Source organism: Pseudozyma hubeiensis, assembly GCF_000403515.1.
Source record: "Pseudozyma hubeiensis SY62 DNA, scaffold: PHS38, whole genome shotgun sequence".
NCBI lineage: Eukaryota > Fungi > Basidiomycota > Ustilaginomycetes > Ustilaginales > Ustilaginaceae > Pseudozyma > Pseudozyma hubeiensis.
The window spans coordinates 575,687-596,448 of NW_012133820.1; the positions used below are offsets into that span (position 1 = coordinate 575,687).

Below are 20,762 nucleotides of genomic sequence, written 5' to 3' on the forward strand. Positions count from 1 at the left end.
AGAGCAGAGCCGTGGACTGTGTTGTTGCGTTGCTGGCTCGTGCGATGTGAGCCACGTCGCTCGCATTTGGCTCGGTTCTTCTTGAGACATACACTCCGCCATCGGGTGGTCTCCCAAATCGGGTGGGCGAGCGGCCAATTTCAAAATCGTACGAGTCATACAGGAGCTGTTAGACTCAGCGCTTCGCCCCGAGCTCATTTGACTCCACAAACTCGGTGCTGCCGCTGAGCTGAAGCTGCTGAGCTCAAAGCTGAACGCGAAAGAGAGAAAAAACAAAGCTTTGGCCGTGACTCTCTCTGTAAGTCAGGGTGTACTCTCAGTCCGCGGGGATAAGCGATTCCCGCCGACGCAGCATCCACCACACTTTTCTTATAGCAAACTGCCCACCCTCCCCCGGCCGACGTATAGCATCCGCGTCTCCTGTTCCCCATCGGCTGCCTCGAACCACGAACCATCTCGAAGGCTATAATTGATTGCGGATACTCGCTTCTACAATCCAAAGACGCGCCCTTGGACCCGTAGAAGCTGCTCGGCTTCATCCGAATCGCCATCCCACGACGTGCACGGCTTTCATCGATCGCTGCCTCACTTTGACCGAGCAAGATTACGGAGAACAGGCATCTTCGAGCGCATTCTCCCAGGAGAAAACCATGAAGCGCTAGATCTCCGTCGATCTACACCGCCGTTGCAGCTGATCGTCAGCATGGTCTCGGTGGCGTTGTCACCAGGCTATATCATCAAAATCTCTCTACCACAGCATCGGGCGTAATCAGATCAGTACCCACTTCTCCTGACCGCACACCGCAGACCAGCGATGCCTCACGAGACGATCCAACAGAAGGCCGAGCGCCAACAGCGCCTCTCACACGCCATGGGCGTCATGTTCCTTCAGGACAAGGTCGACAAACTCGAGCAAGACGTCAGCAAGATCACCTATCCACGTGGTGTGCAAAAGACGAGAAGCGCTCCCAACCACGATCTCACTTCATCGCATCCACGTCATGATGCTGCCGCACAAGTGCGTGCCCAACCACGAGCCGTCACCGGTCCTGGTTTGTCGCCCGACACGGTGTCAGCAACCAATTCTTTCACGAACAACGACGCCGCAAAGGTGGCCACCTCCATCCGGCTCGTCGATGCCAGCGTGCTCATTTTCTCGCTCAGGAGCGTGCACAACTGGAGCCGCGACCAGTCGATGTGTGTCGTGATCCCGCTCGAGGCGATCAACACGCTCGACTTGCTCAAGAAGGGCGACGAACCCATCAACCTCGCTGCGAGAAAGGCCACTCGTTGGCTCGAAGACAAGATCGCCATCTCCACACAAGATGGAGATCTCATGCTCACCCAGCCTGCTCCCGGGATTTTTGCGCAGAAGGAGCATTTCCGTGCTGCCTCGATTCGCATCGCAGACGCGAGACTAGCCAGGCAGCAGCAAGCGCAATCCGACGCTAGCGGCGCAGCATCCGCAGATGAGGTGCAAGTCAAAGACGCCTTCAATGCAGCGGAGGCCCCGCGCTATCTGCGCGAGCTCCTCAGCGTCTGCCTGTATTGCCAGGCAAAGGCGTCTTCAGCCTCCAACTTTGCAGTCGCCATTGCGTACCCGCCAGATCATCTCCAAGAAAAGATGGTAGAGGCGCAAGCAGCGAGCAATGACAAGCCCACCTACCTGAACCGTACCGATGGGCGCGCTACCGAAGCCTGGCTAGATGCCTACGGCATCCCATTCCAAGTGGTCGCCACTTCCAAGACGTGGACGGGCGAAAAGCTGTCGTCTCGCTTCCGTAACGAAAGTTCGGGTGATCAGCACAGCCTCGGGTCATCCGACGATCTGCGCGCACTCGGACAGGCTCAGAAGGGACAGCAAAGGAGGAGTGGCTCGCCGACTCCTTCGGCCTCTTCTTCTGGATCGTTCAAGTCGGAGCTGAGCGGACTGTCGATGCTCAGCTCTCACCGCAGTCCACGACACGGGCAAGAATCGCGGTTCGGTAGCAACACATTTGCGCCGCCGCACAGATCCATCCGATGCATGTCAACAGCAGCATCGAATCCAGCTACAGAAGCCAATGCGGCCTCGTCAGCGGCATCGGAGGACGAGGAAGGACCTATCATTGCACGGCCGTCTTCGGCGGCATCCTCACGCAGCTCGCTCTTCTCGTCACTCACCACTTCGACACACGACGAATGGTCAAGTCAGACGTCCGCCTCGTTTTCTTCGAATTGCGGTGCACGGGTCGTTCGTCGTGGTGCATCGCCTTCGCCTACGCCGACGGGGTCGGGTGCGGTGGAGAACGATGCCTCGCCGAGGTTGACGAGTAGGACGTTGCACAAGACGAGGTCGGGGGCGGAGAAGATGGAGGAGTATCTGCGTAGGTTGGAGGCGGGTGCGGGTGCGGGGACGGCTACTCCGACGCCTGGTGCCAATCGTTAGAGTTTTATACCCTTTTTTCGTCGAGTGGGTTGTCGATGAAAGACGTTTTTGAAGCTTCTCAAGTGGTCTGTGGATGTGTGGACGTGTGTGACTGTGTGTCGATGATGAACGATGTTGCTGTGTGAGAATCGTATGTGTACACTATATCTGCCTCTCCTTCTGCAGCATTCCTTTCCCGATACCTCAACTCGCGGTCCTTTCCGCCCTCCTCGCCTCCTTCTCTCCCTTCAACCTCTTTGCGCGCAACTTCAACGCCAACGTATCCCTCAACCCTCTCCCCCACTCACCCAGCTTATCCCCCCTCGTCTTGGCCAGATACATGTCCAATCCGCCCAACTTGTCCATCGTCCTCAGCGCGCTCGTCGAGACTCTTGCTCTGACGAACTTCTCCATCGTATCGGACCAGAGCTTTTTGTTTTGGATGTTGGGGATCCATGTGCGGGCGGTTTTTTGGCGGGATTTGGGGACGTTGTGTCCGGATTGGATGATCTTGCCGTCGTAGAGGCCGCGTTGGGATCGTTTGAAGATGGTGCCGGATGTGAGGGCGGGCAGGAAGGAGGAGCGGGATTTGGGCGAGGAGAAGGAGGTGGTGCGGGTGGAGGCTCCGGCACCAGAGCCGCGAGAGCCGCGATACGTTGTGCGTGAGCCGAGACGGATGGCTGTGAAGAACATGATGGCGGGGGGATGTGAGGAGGTGGGAGAGGCGAAGGATGATCCGGAAGAAAATGAAGATAGTTCGGAGGTTGACGATGAGCGGTGTCGATTTGAGAGAGGAGAGTGCGAAACGTTGCGAAGCTTCCAAGGATATGCTTAGGGTCGAATGTATCCGTAATCTAGAGACAGATTTGTGGCAACTGTATCCGTCGTTGTCGTCGACGATGGCACAAGCTCGATGATGGTACGACAAAGATCAAAGGTCGGATGAAGAGGTCAAGAACGTCCGGGCAGCAATTTCTTCCGCGCTGCAACCCTGCCCAAAAAAAAGGAGATTTGTAAGCATTGGCTGATCCAACTCTTTCTTCAACATCACGGATTTCGGACTGGAAATTTCCCAAGAGAGCCATGCAGAGCCACAAATTAGAGTCAAAATTTCCCTTTCCGCTGAGCAGCTTTTACTTCTTCCTCCTCCTCATCACTAACTCGGTCCTGCTCGCACACTACTCCCGCTCTCCACCCACCACCAGATCGGGCTCTTGACAGCTTCCACACGGCCACGACTGAAACCAACGAAAACTGCCCCCCAAAGCAGCAACATCCACCACCTCTTCGCAATCATGCTTCGAAGGCAAACGCGCGAACGTCGGGAATACATCTACAAAAAGGCGCTCGAATCCAAAGAGAAACAGATCTACGAACGCAAACAGCAACTCCGAGAGGCTCTCGCATCAGGGAAACCACTACCTCCCTCCGCCTCGTCTTCCGAAGCGACCGAGCTCGGACGTGACCTCAATCTGGATGCAGCGCAGGCGGAACCGGGTACGTCGATCGACGACGAGTACTCTCGTTCGGGGACGTACGATCCTCGCGTTCTGGTGACTACTTCGCGCGATCCTAGTTCTCGTCTGACCCAGTTTGCGAAGGAAGTTCGACTGCTTTTCCCGAACTCGACGCGGTTGAATCGAGGTGGATATACGGTCTCGGATCTATCCGCTGCAGCGAGGAGCAATGGGATTACGGATCTCGTCGTGTTGCACGAACATCGTGGCGTACCAGACGCAATGGTCGTCTCCCACTTCCCCCACGGTCCCACCCTCCTTTTCACGCTGCACAACGTAGTCCTTCGACACGAAGTATCCACATCTTCCTCCACCGTCTCCGAACAATACCCCCACTTGATCTTCGAAAACTTCTCCTCAAAACTCGGGAATCGCGTCAAACAAGCACTCAAACACCTCTTCCCCGTCCCCAAAGACGACTCTACAAGAACGATGAGTTGGATCAATAAGGACGACTTTATCAGTTTCAGACATCACGTTCACGTCAAGACGAGTCATAGAGAGGTTCAGCTAGCAGAAGTAGGTCCGAGGTTCGAAGCGAGAGTCTTCGAGATCAAACAGGGTACGCTGGATCAGAAGGACGCGGATACAGAGTGGGTCTTGAGACCGTACATGAATTCGGGTAGGAAGAAGACTCAGTTGTAACAGCAGTAGCATGTCACCCTTGCATCAGCGCATTCAAATCATGACAAGGGTTTCCCATACCGTCGTCACCAGTCGAACATGCGTAGAGACAAGCTGAGAAAGAGAAGCAAACGACAATTCATTGATGTGATGGAAACAAGAAAACTGAAAGCGAGATCCTTGGAGTTGAAACACCCAATCCCTCTACTCATCATCCACCAACTTCCCCTCGCCATTCTGCTTCTTCCCCTCGTCCTCCTTGGCATTATCCCTCGTATCCTTGGCACCCTTCTTCGCCTCCTCTTGCTCTCCCTTACCCTCCTTCTTGGCCCTCCTCGAATAGTACTCCTTGATGATCTTCGGACTGACCCTATTCAGCTGCTCCTTGGGGAAGATCCTCAACAAATCCCACCCGATATCCAGCGAGTCAAAGATGTGCCTGTTCTCGTACGCACCCTGCTTGATGAACTTGCTCTCGAAGTTTTCCATAAACTCGATCGCCAGCTTGTCCTCGGCGCTCAACGCCTCCTCACCGACGACCGCCTTCATCGCCGCGGCATCCCTGCCCGTGGCGTAGGCGGCGTACATCTGGTTCGACACGTCCGAGTGGTCGGCACGTGTGTGCTTGGCACCGATGGCCGACTTCATCAGACGCGAGAGCGAGGGGAGCACGTTGATGGGCGGGTAGATCTGACGGTTGTGCAGCTGACGGTCTACGTAGATCTGACCCTCGGTGATGTAGCCGGTCAAATCGGGGATGGGGTGCGTCATGTCCTCGTTGGGCATGGTCAGGATGGGGATCTGGGTGATGGATCCGTTGCGTCCGGCGACTCGGCCAGCACGCTCGTAGATGGTGGACAAGTCCGTGTACATGTAACCCGGGTAACCTCGTCGACCGGGCACCTCTTCACGCGCCGCCGAGACCTCACGCAGCGCATCGGCGTACGACGTCATGTCGGTGAGCACGACAAGCACGTGCTTCTCGAGCTGGTACGCATAGTACTCGGCGGTGGTGAGCGCCAGACGAGGCGTGATGATACGTTCGATGGTAGGATCGTTGGCCAAGTTGAGGAAGAGCGTGACACGGTCCAGCGAACCGTTCTCCTCGAAGTCCTGCTTGAAGAATCGTGCGGTCTCCATGTTGACACCCATGGCGCCGAAAACGATGGAGAAGTTGTCCTCGTGGTCGTCGTGCACACCCTTGCCAGCACCGGGACGCTTGACCAGACCGGCCTGTCGGCAAATCTGAGCTGCGATCTCGTTGTGCGGCAGACCGGCGGCGGAGAAGATGGGAATCTTTTGACCGCGTGCGATCGAGTTCATGGTGTCGATGGTCGAGATACCGGTCTGAATCATCTCCTCGGGGTAGACACGCGAGTAAGGGTTGATGGGCGAACCGTTGATGTCGAGGTAGTCTTCAGCAAACACTCGGGGACCCTTGTCGATAGGCGCACCGGAACCGTTGAAGATGCGACCCTGCATGTCTTCGGAGACGGGCAGCTTCATGGAAGAGCCGGTGAACTCGATGTGAGTGTCTCGCACGTCGATACCCGAGGTTCCCTCGAACACTTGGACGATGGCCTTGTTGCCCGAGACCTCGAGCACCTGACCGCCACGACGCGAGCCATCGGGAAGGGTGAGCGAGACGATCTCGTTGTACGAAGGGAACTTGACATTCTCGAGGACAACGAGCGGACCGTTGATGGCCGAGACGGTGCGGTAGTCGAGACGAGGGTCGACGCTGTAGTTCTTGACGGCGGCCTGGGCGTTGACCTCGAAGAGCTCACGGTCGCTCATGCGTGGGTCCGACATGATGGGTAGCGGCGATAACGGTGAGCGTTGACGAACGGTGCTGCTGCTGTTGTGCTGAGATCGACGCTGGGTATCAGACCGCTTCTAATGTCTACACTAGAGGTCTCAACCTTGAAGATAAGGCGCAGCTCGAGTCGATGCTGAGAGCTGGGTTGGCCTAGTCTGAAAGCTGAAATCGGCTGCGTCGACGTCGAGATCAGGACTGGTCGTGCGAGATCGCAAGGAGCGATGGTTGGGACAAAGCGGATAGGGACGTGAAGGTGTGAAGGAGGAGAAAGAGATACGAAGAGTCTCAAGTGGAGATCAAAGCTCAAAGCAGCTAAGTTAGCTCTGTGCGACAGAGCCATCGAGCTTGGCAGTCAGTCAGTGCAATCAGTGCAGTCAGTTTCGTCACAATCCGAATCGTCGAATTTGTCTCTTCTCTGTCGCTCTCGCTCTCTTTGGCTGATCCAAGCGTCGCCTACTCGCTCGCTCGCTCACCTTTTTCTGGAATTTCAACTTGAATTTGGCCCATGCACCACCACTCACAATTCGACAGGGGCGGTCCGCACATGTCACACAGCTGCACCATCAGATACGGCCGATAACAGCTCTCACTCCCACACAGCATCCTCGACCTTGGCGCCTGCCTCTCTTTCACCCACATCGACACCATCGCTTGTCACGCTCGATCGCTCTGCCTCTCTGACCCTAGGCGAAGACCTCACACTTCCTCTACGTTCGATCACAGCGGATGCTTTGTACTTTGACAATACTTGTGTGATTACTCTTTTGTCTTTTCGTCGATACAAGCAGGTTGATCTTTTTACCAGCCACCACCGCTCTTCTCGACCGGGATGGTGCGGCTAGCGTCCCTTCGCTGGCTCTTCTCCTTAGCAGCAGGTCCCACAGGATCGTGAGAAGCAGGTTGCAGACCCTGAGAGTCCATCTCGCTCAAGATGTGCGTGAACGCGTTTTCCAAACGAGCATCCTTGAGCGCCGCAAAGACGTCGAGGAAGTCCTCAAAGTGCAGTGCACCCGTCTTGGTAAAGTCGACTTCGCTCACAATACCGCGCAGCGTCGAGTCGTCGACGTCCGAGTATCCGATGCGCTGCAGCACCTCCTTGAGATCCTTCGAGTCCAGCTTGCCGTCGCGGTTCACGTCGAGCAGCTTGAACTTGCCACGCAGTTCCTCCATCTCTTCCGAGCTGAACGACGCACGCGCACTGATGGCGAGCGCATCCTTGTCATCCAACGATGCAGCTCCCAGCGAAGACACCTTGAGCGCCTTCTGCTGAGACTCGCGCTTCTTGCGCATCTGGTCGAGCGAGGTCTCCTTGAGCTGCTCCACACGAGCTGGCTGTAGTCCCATCGACGCCATGAACCCGACTCCGTCGGCCCACTCCTGCTTCTTTCGCTTCTCGTCCCAGCCCAGCTCCTCGCCCATCACATCGATCACGCGCGGCAACGCATCCACCGTCGCCTCGGCATTGAGGAACGACAGTCGTGTTCGACGCGCGATAAAGTCCTGGGCGGTAGCAGCGTACTCGCTGCGGCATGCGTACCGGATCTCAGCCTCAATGTACGGGTAGAGCTGATCGATACGCTTGCCGTGCACCGGCCATCGCTGACCTGTTGGCTCGGCGATCGAGCACACGCTCCACGCTCGGTCACCGTACGTGTTGGACAGGTGACGCGCAACGTCCGTCTCCAGACCGAAGCGCTGCAGCAGCTTGACGTACATGGTCTTGGTCCATCCGTGGCTTCCGAGCAAGCGAGTGTTTTTGGTGACACAGCCGCGCTGAGGCTTGAGCTTGAAGTCTTCGATCGCACGGTCGACCGTCTGCTCGGCCATCTCGCGGTACGTGGTCCACTTGCCACCGGCGATGGTCAGCAATCCCGACTCGGAGACGTTGATCATGTGGTTGCGCACCAGCGACTGCGTGTCGGTGGCAGCGGGATCCTTGACCAACGGTCGCAGACCGGACCACGCACTGAGCACATCTCCTCTTCGCACCTTGATGTCCGGGCTAAGGTAGTTGCGCACTTCATCCAGGATCCACTGGATCTCCTCCTCCTTGGGACGAGGATGCGCCTCGACGGGTGCAGCAGTATCGGTGGTACCGGCGATCGTGTTTCCTTGCCACGGCAGGAAGAAGATGACTCGGCCATCCGAGGTCTGCGGGTCAATCAGACCCATGTCGCGCGGCGAAAAGTAGCCGGGGAGCGTGATGTGAACACCAGACGAGGCCGCCACGATCTCCTGAGCGGTGGGAGCGTCGAGCTTTCGCAACGTGTCCGAGAAGGGACCAGTGGCGTTGATCAGGCACTTGCACTTGACGTCCCACTCGTCACCGGTGAGCACGTCGCGCACGCGAGCACCGCAGATCTGATCGGCCTTGCCAGCAACAGGCTTCTTGTGGATGGCCACCACTTCGGTGTGGTTGGCAACAACGGCTCCGTGATGGACGGCCGTCATGGCAAGAGCGACATTCATGCGGGTGTCGTTGTGCTGACCATCGTAGTAGACGACGGCACCGGCGAGGCCCGCCGACTTGAGCATGGGGAACGCCTCGAGCGCCTTGCCCTTGCCGAGCACGTAGGAGCTCTCCATGTTCTCCGAGCCGGCGAGGATGTCGTACATCTTGGTTCCAGCCCAGTAGTAAGGGATCTGCCAGTACTTGTAGACGGGAAGCATGATGGGCAGGTGGTCGGAGAGGTAAGGGGCAATCTTGAGGAACGTCTTGCGCTCGTGGAGCGCCTCACGGACCATCTTGTACTGTTCGTAGTCGAGCTCAAAGACGGCCTTTTGGAGGTATCGGACACCGCCGTGGACGAGCTTGGTTGATTTAGAAGAAGTTCCGGCACCAAAGTCGTCGCGCTCGACCATGGCAACGCTCAGGCCACGAGTGGCTGCATCGACGGCGACACCAGCACCGGTCGCACCACCACCGACGACGAGAATGTCGAAGCCCTCGCCATCTTCGTCTCCGCTGCGGGAAGCGGGGGCACCGCCCGACTGCTCCGAAGCAGCAGGGCTGGGACTGCTGGAGTTAGCGTCCTTGGCGAGGGGCAAGAGACTCGAGTTGTCCGACTTGCCCTTGGAAGCGTTGGGTCGGAGGCTCTTTGCAGAGGATTGTCTGAGCGCCTCGAGCATCTGAGCACGTGTGGGTGGCGACCACAGGGGATGCGGACGCGTGTCGCCGGGCACGGTATCGGGAGCATCCGCATGGAGGCTTGGCTTGGCGAGAGTGTAGGTAGCGGCAGCACCGCCGGCGAGTGCAACAGCCACAAGCACGGATCGATTCGCAAAAGTGCGGCGCTGAGCTGCGGATGTGGAGGAGGTCGAGGCCAGTCGCACGCCAGCGCGAGGCGCAGCGGTCAAAGGTCTGCGGAACATGATGTCGGGACGATCACGGAACTACCTCGAAAGGGGTCGAAGACGTCGAGGGAAAGAGGAACGCGGAGCAGCGGGTGAATCCTTCTACTGACGTCGACCACCGGGATCGCAAGCACGAGTGCGTAGGATGGTAGTGTTCAGGTCTTGTATGTCGTTGTACCTGCGTCCGAAGCGAAGGGAGTACGATCGGAAGAGGGCCGATTCAGAGTGTGATGGTGTGAAGAAGGAGGTAAAGATGAGGCTGCAGGCAAGCTACACGGAGCGGTACACAAACAGCAACCACAGCGTCGGAACGATTTCAAGATGACCAAAGAGATCGGCTCGTCCGCCTAAACCAAAAATCCACAAGCAAGCCACACACTCGCTTGAGGCCCCTCTGCGCAACGCTCACCGTCTCCCTTCGCAACAGCCAAAGAAGTCATTCGGCGAAAGCCGCAACAGCAGACAAGACATGGAATCCGATAAGATCAGCCTGTCAGGTAGCTCGCTCGGTATCGTATAGCGTACTCGGTGCACCCTCTCTGGGATCATGGGCGTGGACAAAAAGCGGAATATGAAATCGCTGCGTTGAACGCGGATGACGGCCCAGATACGGTCCGATCGCCGCAGAAAAGAGGGCCTTATGACGGCACACCACAGTCTGTCACGAGGTGCAATGAAGGGTGCAAAAGAAATTTTAACGGCTGCAAAATTACCCTTGTGTGCCAGAAGAGCACAGGGGGAAAAGTGCGAGTCAGCCGCTCAGGAGCGCCAACGTGATAGCCATCGATCAGGCGCACGTTCGCTTCGACATTATCGTCGTCGGTTGATCTTCCGACTCCTGCTCCTTCCGAACATGACTCGCTCTCGGCAGAAGATTTGGACGTTTGTGTCGACAGACAAAAGCTGAGATAATGTAGACCTTGAGAGCTTCCTATCGGCGAACGACTGCCGCCGATCACGATTGTGACAGCCTCGTCTCGAGAGCCGAAGGTGGCCTTGGAGATGAAACCGGCTCGGATTGCGATAGCCGGAAGAACCTTGGTTGTGTGATTCGATAAGCCTTGCAGCAGCGCCAAGCAGCGGCAGCGGGAGCGTCCGGACGGTCGATCCGTCAGCGCTGCTTGCCGTCGCAATTTCGAGGGCGCGCCGTACACTCTCGTGCCCTGCTTCCTGCACAGACTTCTGCCGGCCCGCCTCTGCCACTTTGTTCTTCCAAGACAGAGTTGCAAATCTCGCCAAGCCCAATTTAAGACCATCCGGACCAAAATTCTCCGAGAAGGATGCAAACCCTGGCCTCGCTTGACGGCGAATTTCTCGTTCGTGGCGTTTGGCGTCTCTTCTCGGCACATCAAAGCGACTTCCAAGACCGCTCACGAAATCCGGCGATAGCAGTGTCGCAGCAAGGTTTGATTGTGGTTGATTCGCTTGGCTGCTCGGCTTTGGTGGCCGACATGACGCGTTGAAGCAGCCGTTTGCAGGCTGCGCTTTCGCGGCAACCCAAGCTGTGCAAGGGCAAGACCATCCACTGAGTGAGCTATGCTTGCACGCACATTGCACACTGTGTCAATTCAGCAGTCTTGTCTGCCAAAATCGGTGATCTGTACGCTATGAGGGTATATTTCGTGCGTGAGGACGTTCGACGTTCCAGATCCTGGATCGTAGCTGAGGACAGATCTCGCAGACAGCTCATGCCTTGACAGTGATGGCAGATTCTCCCTTCTTCTCTGTACCGGCTGCCTTCTTCTGTGCATCACCCTCAGCCTTCTTGGCATCCCTCGCCGCTGCCACCTGCTCAGCTTTGAGAGCCGCCGCCTTGATCCTGGCTGCCTTGATCTGCTTTCGCTGCTCGCGACCCTCTTTGGTAAAGACACTTGACAGCACCTGCTTGCCTCCCACAGTGGCGAGCGCACTGTTGCTGCTGGCGACCATTGTGGTGGTATTGGTGGAGTAGGTGTAGAACGATCGATCCGGACGCTCTGACCAAGGTACGCGGTAGCAGCAGCTGATGGCCGCTAGCAGGTCACAGAGGCTGACGACGATGCCAATGATGGCCCGAACGAGCACGGCGCCGATTTCGCCGATGGCGAGGAATACGTTCTCGAGGAACTCGCCGAGGTAGATGAAGGTTGATGCTAGGCACGAGAATACCGAACCCATTTTGCGAGCTGTTGTAGAGGTGTTCGAGGGGTGCAGGAGCTAAGGATACTTCAGAAGTTGAGGTGTACGTGACAAGTCGTTAATGTCGTGAGTCGAAGCGAGCGCACGATGATGGGGGGAAGAGTAAGGCGCGGATCTGATCAGGGACTGCCCAATAGGCTAGCCAGTTCATATACCTGCCTCCTCGAGCATTCATTGCTACCAGTCTCCGCTCAATGCCTCCTCTGAGCTCACGCATCAGTTACTCATGCAGTTATCAAGCTACACAATGATGCTTCAGGACGTGACTGAATGGTGCATGCCGCGTGTGGATCAAGAGTGTTGTGACCCCTATTTCTTCGGATGCGCCGTATGCAGGTCGTTCAGGGGCTCGGGAGCGTGGGGAAGCACAGACCCGTCCCGACACGGCAGGAAGCATGCACAAGCGAGGCGTCGGCATGACCAGCGTTCTCGCTCAGCCCTCGCCATCCCACTTCTGTCTTTGCTCCAGAGTGCGTATTCACCGCAAGCAGACTCACGGCCATGACGAAGGTCGATTGGCGATCTTCTGAGTCCAGGCTGATGCTTTTTCAGGGTCCAGGGACGTGGCTGACGGATTAGCCGAGGTGCTTCTAGCCCCTGTCCTGCTCCGAAAGGTGTTGGTCCAGAGCATCCGGCCGTCGATGCTGTCTTGACACATCCGCATCTTTCTCTCAACAGGTAGCTTGAGTGCCGCTTCGGTCAAGCGGGGTCAGAGCCAAGAATTCAGGCACGTCTAGGATCGTCCACCGGCAATCCGAGACGGTATGGATCGGTGACAGCACCCCATGTTGTTAGAGCGGTGTGGGGCGGCTGAAAAACCGGCAAGTGGAGATTTGCCAGCTTTTTTCCCTTGTCATACTCAGACTGCCGCCGTGTTCTTCCAAGACCTTCAGTCCGTCCAACATCCATCACCACTTTCTCCAAGCATGGCGACAATGTCGGCGGGACAAGTTCAGTCAGACAAGGTGAAAGCGCAGACAGCCAAGCAAAAAGGCAACGAAGCCTTCGCAAAGAAGCAATGGGCTGACGCCGTCGGACACTACACGGTGGCTCACTATGCCGATCCGACGGACCCGACCTATCCACTCAATCGAGCCATGGCGTACATCAAGCTGGGCAAGTTTGTCGATGCGGAGCGCGACTGCACAACCGCTTTGGTCTTGTCACCTGACAATGTCAAAGCTCTGTATCGCAAGGCGACGGCCCAGGTCGGCGCAGACAAGTTGCAGCCTGCAATCGAGAATTTCAAAGCTGTTCTGCAGCTGGATCCAACGAATGCCGAGGCAAAGGCAGGTCTAGCGAAGGCTCAGGAGGCTCTTACCTCTGCAGACAGCAAACGAGGAAAGCTGATAGATCTAAGAAGTCTGAAAACAGGGTCGCGGTCGGGCGTGGAAGACAGTCCCGGTCAAGGCTCTGAGGGTCTAATTGCAGACGCGGTATCACAGGAGCCTGGCAGCTCTGTCGAAGCAGCGAGGAAATTTCTGCAGCAGGTCGGGATGTCCGACGATGATCAGTCTATAACGACTGCATCGCCACCGAAAAGTTCGAGAAGCGCTCTGCCGGCCAGACTACCAGGCGAGACAGGGGGCTTTCTGAGAGAAGTGACAACACGCAAGACCGTGGCAAAGCCAACCTCGCAACGGGATGATGCGACGACAGTGCAGTCAATATCGGATGCAGCTCCAACATCGCCGTCCTTGGCATCAGCTGAAGCAAATGGCTTCAAGAATCCCGTCGCTGCAAAGACAGCATCGGCGCTCAACTTCGGAGCTGCAACTTCGCAAAGCCCTGTCGTGCCACCACCTCAACAGCCGAGGCGCATAATACTGGCATCACCAGGCAAAATGTCTGCCATCGAGTTCCAGCGAAGGTGGAAAAACAAGTCGGAACGACTCGAACTGCTATCTGAAATCGAGCCGGAAACGATACCAGACATCATTGGCTCCATGCTCGAGCCCGAGCTGGTTGGCGAGATGCTGCAGACGCTAGTCGAGCAACAGCACTCTTCGCCAGATGATATTGATCTGTCTCGCCATGTCGCTGGCATTTTGCAAGCATTGCCGCGATGCAAGCGCTTCGGAATGGCCGTTTGTATGCTCGACACTGCGGAAAAGGCAAACGCAGCACACCTCATCCAAGCCATCGGCAGACCCGAGCTCAAGTCCATTTGGGAAGTGAGCTGAGTTCCAGCTCGCCCATGCATTTTCTGATTTTCAATAGAAGAGCCACGGGTCACCTGCAAGCATCTCGTCCGCGCTCGTCTGTTGTGGCCATGTTTGTGGTTGAGCGAATGGTGTGTGTGGCTATGTGTGTGAGACGGACATTCGCGCATTTGACCCACCACGTCTACACCAGACAGCCAACGGGAAGAGGTCGGCGAAAATGAAAGCCGCTCAAGTCGCCGCGAATTTAGACTCGGCTGCCCCGCACACTCGCGGCGCTGACAACAACGTTGCTCTGCGCAACCGTGCATCTTCTCATCACCATCTGCATAGCTAGAGCAAACACGCATACACGAGTCTATGCAGCGCTTGTCTTATACTTCGTTATCGTCGATCGCCTTCAGACACACAACTTGCTTCAGCGCCACACGAACGCTCTCCAGATCCAGCATGTCTCCGGCAAACGCGCCCGGCTACGACTTCAACCCCAACCTGCATGTCCACACCATCGACCCGCCCGTTCAGATCGGTGCGCGATGGGCGCAATCGTATCCTTCCAGCTCGTCGCCCTTGGCAGCCCCTGATGTGTCGCCACACTTCCCGTTGCTCAATCTAGCCCAAGGTGTACCCGGTCACCCTCCTACATCTGCCCTCCTCGAACGCATTCAATTCGAGTCTCTTCCGGAGAATGTCTCTTCTCCCGCAGGTCACACTCATGGCTACGGTCCGGTCTTTGGCGACCCCAAACTTCGACAGGCGGTTGCGAGAGATATCAACAGAGTCTACAGAACGCCCGGCAAGGGAGACAAGAACCAGGTCACGGAAGAGAACGTCGGCATCACTGCCGGCTGCAACCTCGCATTCACAACCGTCGCCAGCTCGCTCTGCGCTCCGGGAGATGCGCTCATCGTCTGCGATCCTTGGTACTTCAACCATCAGATGACCTTGACAGCATTCGGAATCCAGATCGCCGCAGTGCACACCAAGCCGCCAGAATACTTTCCTGACCTGCAGATGATCCGTGCACTGCTCGCGAGCAACAGTCGAACGTCGAACAAGACGATCAAGGGTGTGGTGTTGGTGACGCCTAATAATCCGACCGGTGCAATCTATCCTCCTGATCTCATCCGCAAGATTGCCGTGCTGTGTCGAGAGAACCAAGTGGCGCTTATCCTGGACGAGACGTAAGTATCACGAGTATGCGCCAGCGTCCGCGGAGTGCGCTAGCTGTGTGCTTGTTTCCGCGGAGCGTGGAGATCACGACAGCATCCGACCTTCGAGTCATGCTGACGATTGCATTCGAACATCACATCACCATGTTGACCCCACTTTGATATTTGCAGCTACCGCGACTTTCTGTTGACAGGCAACGACCTCGACGACGCTCCTCAGCCTTCTGGTTCAGCCGCAACCCCTTCGCTCCCATACAACTTTGCGCGCCCACACGACCTGTTCGAGGACGCACCTGCAGGGCTCGCCGAGTCGAGCTGGGATCCACAGTGGGATTGGCGCAGCACCGTCATCCAGCTCTTCAGCTTTTCCAAGAGCTACGCCATCCCAGGCCATCGCCTCGGCGGCTTCGTAGCACACTCTGCCTTCCTTGAGCAGAAAACCCAGGACGAATCTGGCGCGGACAAGCTCGTCTTTGGCCCCACAGCCAAAGCACTCGACAATTTCCAGGTGTCTCCCCCACGTACCGATACGCAGAGAGCCGTAGCGTGGGCGATCGAGGATCCGCAACAACTCGAATGGCGCAGTCAGGTCGCCAACGAGCTCCGCGTACGCAGGCGTGCCTTCATTCAGGGTCTCTCGACACCCGTTCCGCCCTTCCTCAATCAGGACGCCAGTGCACTCGCAGATTCTTCCCGAGATCACAGCCCAGCCAAATCTCCCAAGGACTGGGGATGGCACGTCGAATCCGCAGGCGCCTACTACGCCTTCCTTCGCCATCCGTTCAAGGTTCCGTCGGAGCAAGTGGCTCAAGCGCTCGCCGAGCTAGTCGGCGTCGTGACGCTGCCCGGTGCCTTCTTCATGCCTGCGGGCTCCGACTCGGTATCGGAAATTTCATCAGGTTCCAGACTACGCGTCTCGGTGGCAAACGTCTCCACGGACAAGTTGGCGAAATTGCCGGAGAGGTTGGCCATCTTGAGCGAGTTGTGGGAGAAAAAGGGCGCAGGTTGGGGCGTCACTTTCAAGTGACCAGTGTGGTCGGATGTGAGGTACGATCCGAGCGTCGATTGTAGAGCGGATAAAAAGGCAATTGTATGTCCTGCCCACTTGCTTCGTCAAATCCTAAGTCAATGCTCACAGGTGAAGCATCTAGTATCGCCTGAAAGTGAGGAGGTCGCTGCCACGCGACGACGAGATCTGCGCAGATGGTGTAGGAATGTGGACGGCTGAGCACAGATCCCCCGCGCCCGCACATCAAAACCCCACCCAATGATGCGCAGATGTTTCATTTGCATATCCACACAGCCTGTCAACGACGAGGAGGCGGGTGCGGCGCATTGCATCTGCATCCGAAAAAAACCTTGTCGGCTCCTCGGGCATTACCACCCTTCATCAACGGTGTCGCGGTTAGTGCTGATACGCAGGACGACCCCCCGCGATACTCGAATCAGAGAATGCAAAAACGATGGAGACGCAAAGGGTACAGAGATGCCGAGCTGAGGATGGGTAAAGCGTGGACGAGTAAGGTTGGGTTGGGGATCGAAAGTTGGGAGCTTGAGGTTGTGCGTCAAAATCCACGGAGCGACGAAGTGATGGTTGGCTTCAGCAGTGCAGCTGTTCTTGAGGGCGAGCCGACTTCGGTCGCCTCTGGTCGTAGCAGCACTAGCGCACCGGTGGACGAACTGGGATCTTGACTCATGAAAGATTGGATCTCTGTCGGTGATCTAGTGTACTTCACTTTCTTCCACCCGCAACTGGTTCAGCGGAATCCCCGGTTGGATTGCCAACCCACCAACAGTCAAGGTTCGATGCTGCTACCGCGGTCAAGCGCACATCAAGTGATGTACTCATTCGTTTAAAATGTGCACGCCTTCGCACAACCCCTCGACTTACTTCGCCGCTAGCTTCCATTCTCTTACTTATCATCAACTCCTATTTCAGCAAAAGAATGAAAATGACTCTAGCCATCGACACGAGTCGCCGAGCATCCCCTCTCGCTCCCACCACCGCCAATCGCAGGCCTGAACAGCCACCCGCCACCTCCAGCACCACTTCGACCGTACCTCACTCAATCGACACGTCCAACGTCACTCCTTGCACTTGCAGCACCGACATGTCGACCTTCTGCACGTCTCCACCTTTCTCTGCTTCCCATCCCACTCAGTCGGAAAACCTCGTCTCAGCGATCGATGAGTACCTCGCAGATCTTCGTCTACCCCTCACCACCACCGCCAAGACATCACGTCGCCACGTTCCCCTCCAACTAGACCTAGACCAATCCAAGCTTGCGTTGGTAGAGCAGGCACTTGCTTCCTCACCAGATGCGCTGAGACGATCACACCTCCCTCTACCCATCGATTTCGCGAACTCGTCCGGTCAAAGGATGGCAGAAGAGCTCGAGGATAGAGCGGAAGTGGTTGGATCGCCGGCATTCTACCGCTGCTTTCGGAGTGGTGAAGGGGTGATGGTGATGGAGGATGCAGCTGCTTTTCCCTACAGTCCACGTCGGGAGAGTGTGTTGGTTGAAGTGGGAGGTGATGATGCTCGTTCCAGGGTGCTGGAAAGAAATCGTAACGATGACTCGAATGGTATCATAACAAAGGTAGAGATGAGCGAAGCAACGAAGCGGGGAAGAGAGATGGCAGGACTGCCTCGCGTTCGATTCGGCGCACCAGTAGAGGTGGAGAGCAGTTCGTCGGACGATAGCTGTGGGGTTGATGCAAAATGGCTTCACTCTTCGCCGTCTAGCACATGCTCTTCGCTTTCCTCTTGTGGCTCAGAGATCAAGTCGGAAAAGGTGCAGACGAATAGTCCGGCTTCAGACCCAGCAGGATTCACGTCGCTCTCGAACATCGAACGGCCAAGGCGATCACGCCAACGTAAGCTCGCCATGGACACTGTCATTCCAGAGACAAGCGCGAGCTCCTCCCTGCCACCTCGTCAGGTGCAGTCGATCAAAACGTCACCCACCAGCACGCAAATCGTCAAAACAGTGCGAAAGCTCAACAAGCTGAAACAACTCCTCGGTGACGAGGTCGGTTGTCACATCCTGCCTTCTGTCGGAAACACTTCTCTTGGTGTCCACGAATCACCCGCTGCAAATCAGGTCAACGTGATGAAACCGCTTCCTCTGATACCTCGACGCGGCTCACCACAGCGCAGCAAGACTTCCACTTCGACTTCCACTTCGACTTCCAAGCCTCGATCGAAAACTTGCTTGCTATTAGCAACCGCCTCCACGGGTCGACCTTCCACCGCAGCAGGTGCGCCGTGCACGTGTGCAAAGTGTTGTCGGAAGATGGATGTGATCTCGGACAGGATACTGTCCTCAACGGTGGTGGGGATGTCTTTGAGAGATGTTTCTGCAGAACGGGAGAGGAAGGCAAGGGCGGTAGTGGAGCGACGGCCGAACACTTCTGCGTCGGTGTGGGCAAGGTCGGAGTGGAGAGATGGTAGCTTCTTCGAGATGTAATAGATAGCAGTTGGGCAGATGCGATTGTTTGGAATGTTATACAGAGTTGGGACTGTGGAAGATGCAGGGTATCAGAGTATGCTATGGTCGATTTGGGTATTTGCTGACGATTCGTTCTGGCCGTCAAGCCGCTCATTTGCGACCTCGGCGTACGGCGGTTGCACCAGCCCCGTCTGCGGCGGACCTTCCATCCCGCGCGCGACCTCTCTCTGCGCGCTCCTCGGAATGGGCAACACCAACCGAAAACTATCCTTCCCATTCAGATAAAACCTATGCAACCGCTTCTCCCTCACAAACCCCAACCCTTCGTACAACCCCAACGCCTTTTCATTATCCGCCTCCGTCTCCAACACCACCTCCTGCGCTCCCATCCTCACCATCTCCTCCACCGCTTTCACGACCAATCGCTTCGCAACCCCGCGTCCACGAAATTCGCTCTTGACCGAAATCATAGCAATGTACCCGCGCATGAGTCGGAAACGTCCCTTGAGATGTCGATCGAGCTTGCAGACGATGACTCCGATCGCCGAAGAGGGGGAGGAGGGATGGTGGGCGAAGAAGCAGAGGGAGGGCCATTGGTTGACAAAGTAGCGGTAGGTGTAGACGATGTAGGGTTCGGAGAGTTCCTTTTCGATGAGCGAGATGATGGTGGGCATCTGGTGTTCGCCGGTGTAGGGATGGAGGGTGATGTCGGAGGTGATGGAGGTGGTGTTGGGTGAAGACATGGTGTCCGGTAGTGCTGAACGTCGCAGAGGACGATGAGGACGGGTGGAAGAAAGAAGAACTAAGGGTCCTGTGTCAACGCTTGTCATGCATGGGTTCGCTCTTTGACAAGCGACCTCCCGAATCCCGATTTTGCTCGAGAAATGTTTTACCAAGGAGTGTAACAGTTGCAAGGTTATTCGGAGCTGCCATCCAAACGGATCGGATGCTCACTCATCGTCCTCAGACCAACACAGTTCCAACGCTCTCTCATCATCGCATCCCGCATAGCACGCCGCCACAATCTTTTCAGTTGCAAGTACCACTCGTCCCTAGCGGAGACGGAGACTCGTGATCCCGTGTGCCTTTCGCACAAAGGCTACGTCTGTTCCTGCCCTTAAATCCCTTGGCCAAAGGTTCGAAGCTCGTGGCAGGAATGCGCACCGGACACAAGGGAACAAAGGAGAAAACAGTATAAGCGAGACTGTGGGGTCGAAGTTTCCGGATTGAGGATCGTCCCGTCCAACGCGTTCTGTGCGATGCAGAGCGAGGCTGGAGGAACGGATCGAGGGACAGAGCCTTGCTGCAGATCCGATTCAGCGCGCTTCACAAAGCTGTCTTTCCGGAAGTACAAAATTAAGGCACAACGTCGTCATCGATCCAACACCGCAACGCGGAGCGGGCATGCCTCCACCCGCATCGCCCTAGTTTGGAGATTCTTTGTTTTAGCTCTCCGACACACCTTTTTGCTTCTACGCTACATTGCGATGCCTCTGAGTATGACTGGCAAGACGAGACTCGCACCAAGCCAGTTCACATCCGCACAGTTGGGTTGCAAACGAGCGTCGAAAGGGAAATGCCGATCCAAGAACAGCAAATGAGAAAGCACCTGACACCATGCCAAAAATAGCTCATCCTCCGCCCCTCAGCTCGGTCCCAGCAGCACCTTGTCCAACTCAAACACAAAACCTTGTCATCCTTGCATGGCTCTAGCCGAGGCAAACTGCGAGCGCAGCTCGGAACCCTTGGTCTGCACCCTTCCTTGCCTTTCCCGTCGATGACGACGTGACCCGGCCATCCATGCGCCCCCCCGCACCAGACCCTGAGCGTCCTGTCCGCCAAAAGGCAACTCAGCATGGTTTTTTACCGAAGCACCAAAGCCATAGCGTCACATGCTGGCTGAGCCAACATCGCATCGCAATCTACAGGCAAAAGCTCGAGCGAATCTCGTGATGTGGTGAGAAGCGTGCTCTCCCGTGATTCATGCACAGAGTGACTGTGCGCCTGCCATGGCTCCGCTTGCACACAGAGCTCCGACGTAGGGACTCTCAACGTGCTCCCTCTTCCATTGGCTCAC

The 20,762-nt window shown here is 56.6% G+C and overlaps 10 protein-coding genes across 10 annotated transcripts; 5 read left to right on the forward strand and 5 right to left on the reverse strand.

The window, feature by feature from the left end:
* Positions 1 to 814: 814 nt before the first annotated feature.
* Positions 815 to 2,428, forward strand: PHSY_003935 (hypothetical protein; the record flags this gene model as incomplete). The annotated part of the gene is made up of 1 exon (XM_012334552.1): positions 815 to 2,428. The coding sequence occupies one exon, from the start codon at positions 815 to 817 to the stop codon at positions 2,426 to 2,428; it is 1,614 nt and encodes a 537-aa protein (XP_012189942.1).
* Positions 2,429 to 2,954: 526 nt separating this feature from the next.
* PHSY_003936 (tripeptidyl peptidase) lies at positions 2,955 to 3,242 on the forward strand (the record flags this gene model as incomplete). Its single annotated transcript, XM_012334553.1, has 1 exon — positions 2,955 to 3,242. One exon carries the CDS (start codon positions 2,955 to 2,957, stop codon positions 3,240 to 3,242), a length of 288 nt encoding a protein of 95 aa, XP_012189943.1.
* Positions 3,243 to 3,702: 460 nt separating this feature from the next.
* Positions 3,703 to 4,569, forward strand: PHSY_003937 (hypothetical protein; the record flags this gene model as incomplete). Its single annotated transcript, XM_012334554.1, has 1 exon — positions 3,703 to 4,569. One exon carries the CDS (start codon positions 3,703 to 3,705, stop codon positions 4,567 to 4,569), a length of 867 nt encoding a protein of 288 aa, XP_012189944.1.
* Positions 4,570 to 4,752: 183 nt separating this feature from the next.
* PHSY_003938 (hypothetical protein) lies at positions 4,753 to 6,360 on the reverse strand (the record flags this gene model as incomplete). The annotated part of the gene is made up of 1 exon (XM_012334555.1): positions 4,753 to 6,360. One exon carries the CDS (start codon positions 6,358 to 6,360, stop codon positions 4,753 to 4,755), a length of 1,608 nt encoding a protein of 535 aa, XP_012189945.1.
* An 805-nt stretch (positions 6,361 to 7,165) lies between these two features.
* On the reverse strand, positions 7,166 to 9,739 carry PHSY_003939 (hypothetical protein; the record flags this gene model as incomplete). Its single annotated transcript, XM_012334556.1, has 1 exon — positions 7,166 to 9,739. The coding sequence occupies one exon, from the start codon at positions 9,737 to 9,739 to the stop codon at positions 7,166 to 7,168; it is 2,574 nt and encodes an 857-aa protein (XP_012189946.1).
* Positions 9,740 to 9,823: 84 nt separating this feature from the next.
* PHSY_003940 (potential maltose permease) lies at positions 9,824 to 10,977 on the reverse strand (the record flags this gene model as incomplete). Its single annotated transcript, XM_012334557.1, has 2 exons — positions 9,824 to 9,991; positions 10,435 to 10,977. The coding sequence occupies 2 exons, from the start codon at positions 10,975 to 10,977 to the stop codon at positions 9,824 to 9,826; spliced, it is 711 nt and encodes a 236-aa protein (XP_012189947.1).
* A 430-nt stretch (positions 10,978 to 11,407) lies between these two features.
* PHSY_003941 (ribosomal DNA transcription factor) lies at positions 11,408 to 11,878 on the reverse strand (the record flags this gene model as incomplete). Its single annotated transcript, XM_012334558.1, has 1 exon — positions 11,408 to 11,878. The coding sequence occupies one exon, from the start codon at positions 11,876 to 11,878 to the stop codon at positions 11,408 to 11,410; it is 471 nt and encodes a 156-aa protein (XP_012189948.1).
* Positions 11,879 to 12,684: 806 nt separating this feature from the next.
* PHSY_003942 (hypothetical protein) lies at positions 12,685 to 14,082 on the forward strand (the record flags this gene model as incomplete). The annotated part of the gene is made up of 1 exon (XM_012334559.1): positions 12,685 to 14,082. The coding sequence occupies one exon, from the start codon at positions 12,685 to 12,687 to the stop codon at positions 14,080 to 14,082; it is 1,398 nt and encodes a 465-aa protein (XP_012189949.1).
* Positions 14,083 to 14,511: 429 nt separating this feature from the next.
* Positions 14,512 to 18,703, forward strand: PHSY_003943 (aspartate aminotransferase; the record flags this gene model as incomplete). The annotated part of the gene is made up of 4 exons (XM_012334560.1): positions 14,512 to 14,590; positions 14,768 to 15,245; positions 15,405 to 16,237; positions 16,995 to 18,703. The coding sequence occupies 4 exons, from the start codon at positions 14,512 to 14,514 to the stop codon at positions 18,701 to 18,703; spliced, it is 3,099 nt and encodes a 1,032-aa protein (XP_012189950.1).
* Positions 18,704 to 18,774: 71 nt separating this feature from the next.
* Positions 18,775 to 19,428, reverse strand: PHSY_003944 (potential peptide N-acetyl transferase; the record flags this gene model as incomplete). Its single annotated transcript, XM_012334561.1, has 1 exon — positions 18,775 to 19,428. The coding sequence occupies one exon, from the start codon at positions 19,426 to 19,428 to the stop codon at positions 18,775 to 18,777; it is 654 nt and encodes a 217-aa protein (XP_012189951.1).
* Between the last annotated feature and the right edge of the window lie 1,334 nt (positions 19,429 to 20,762).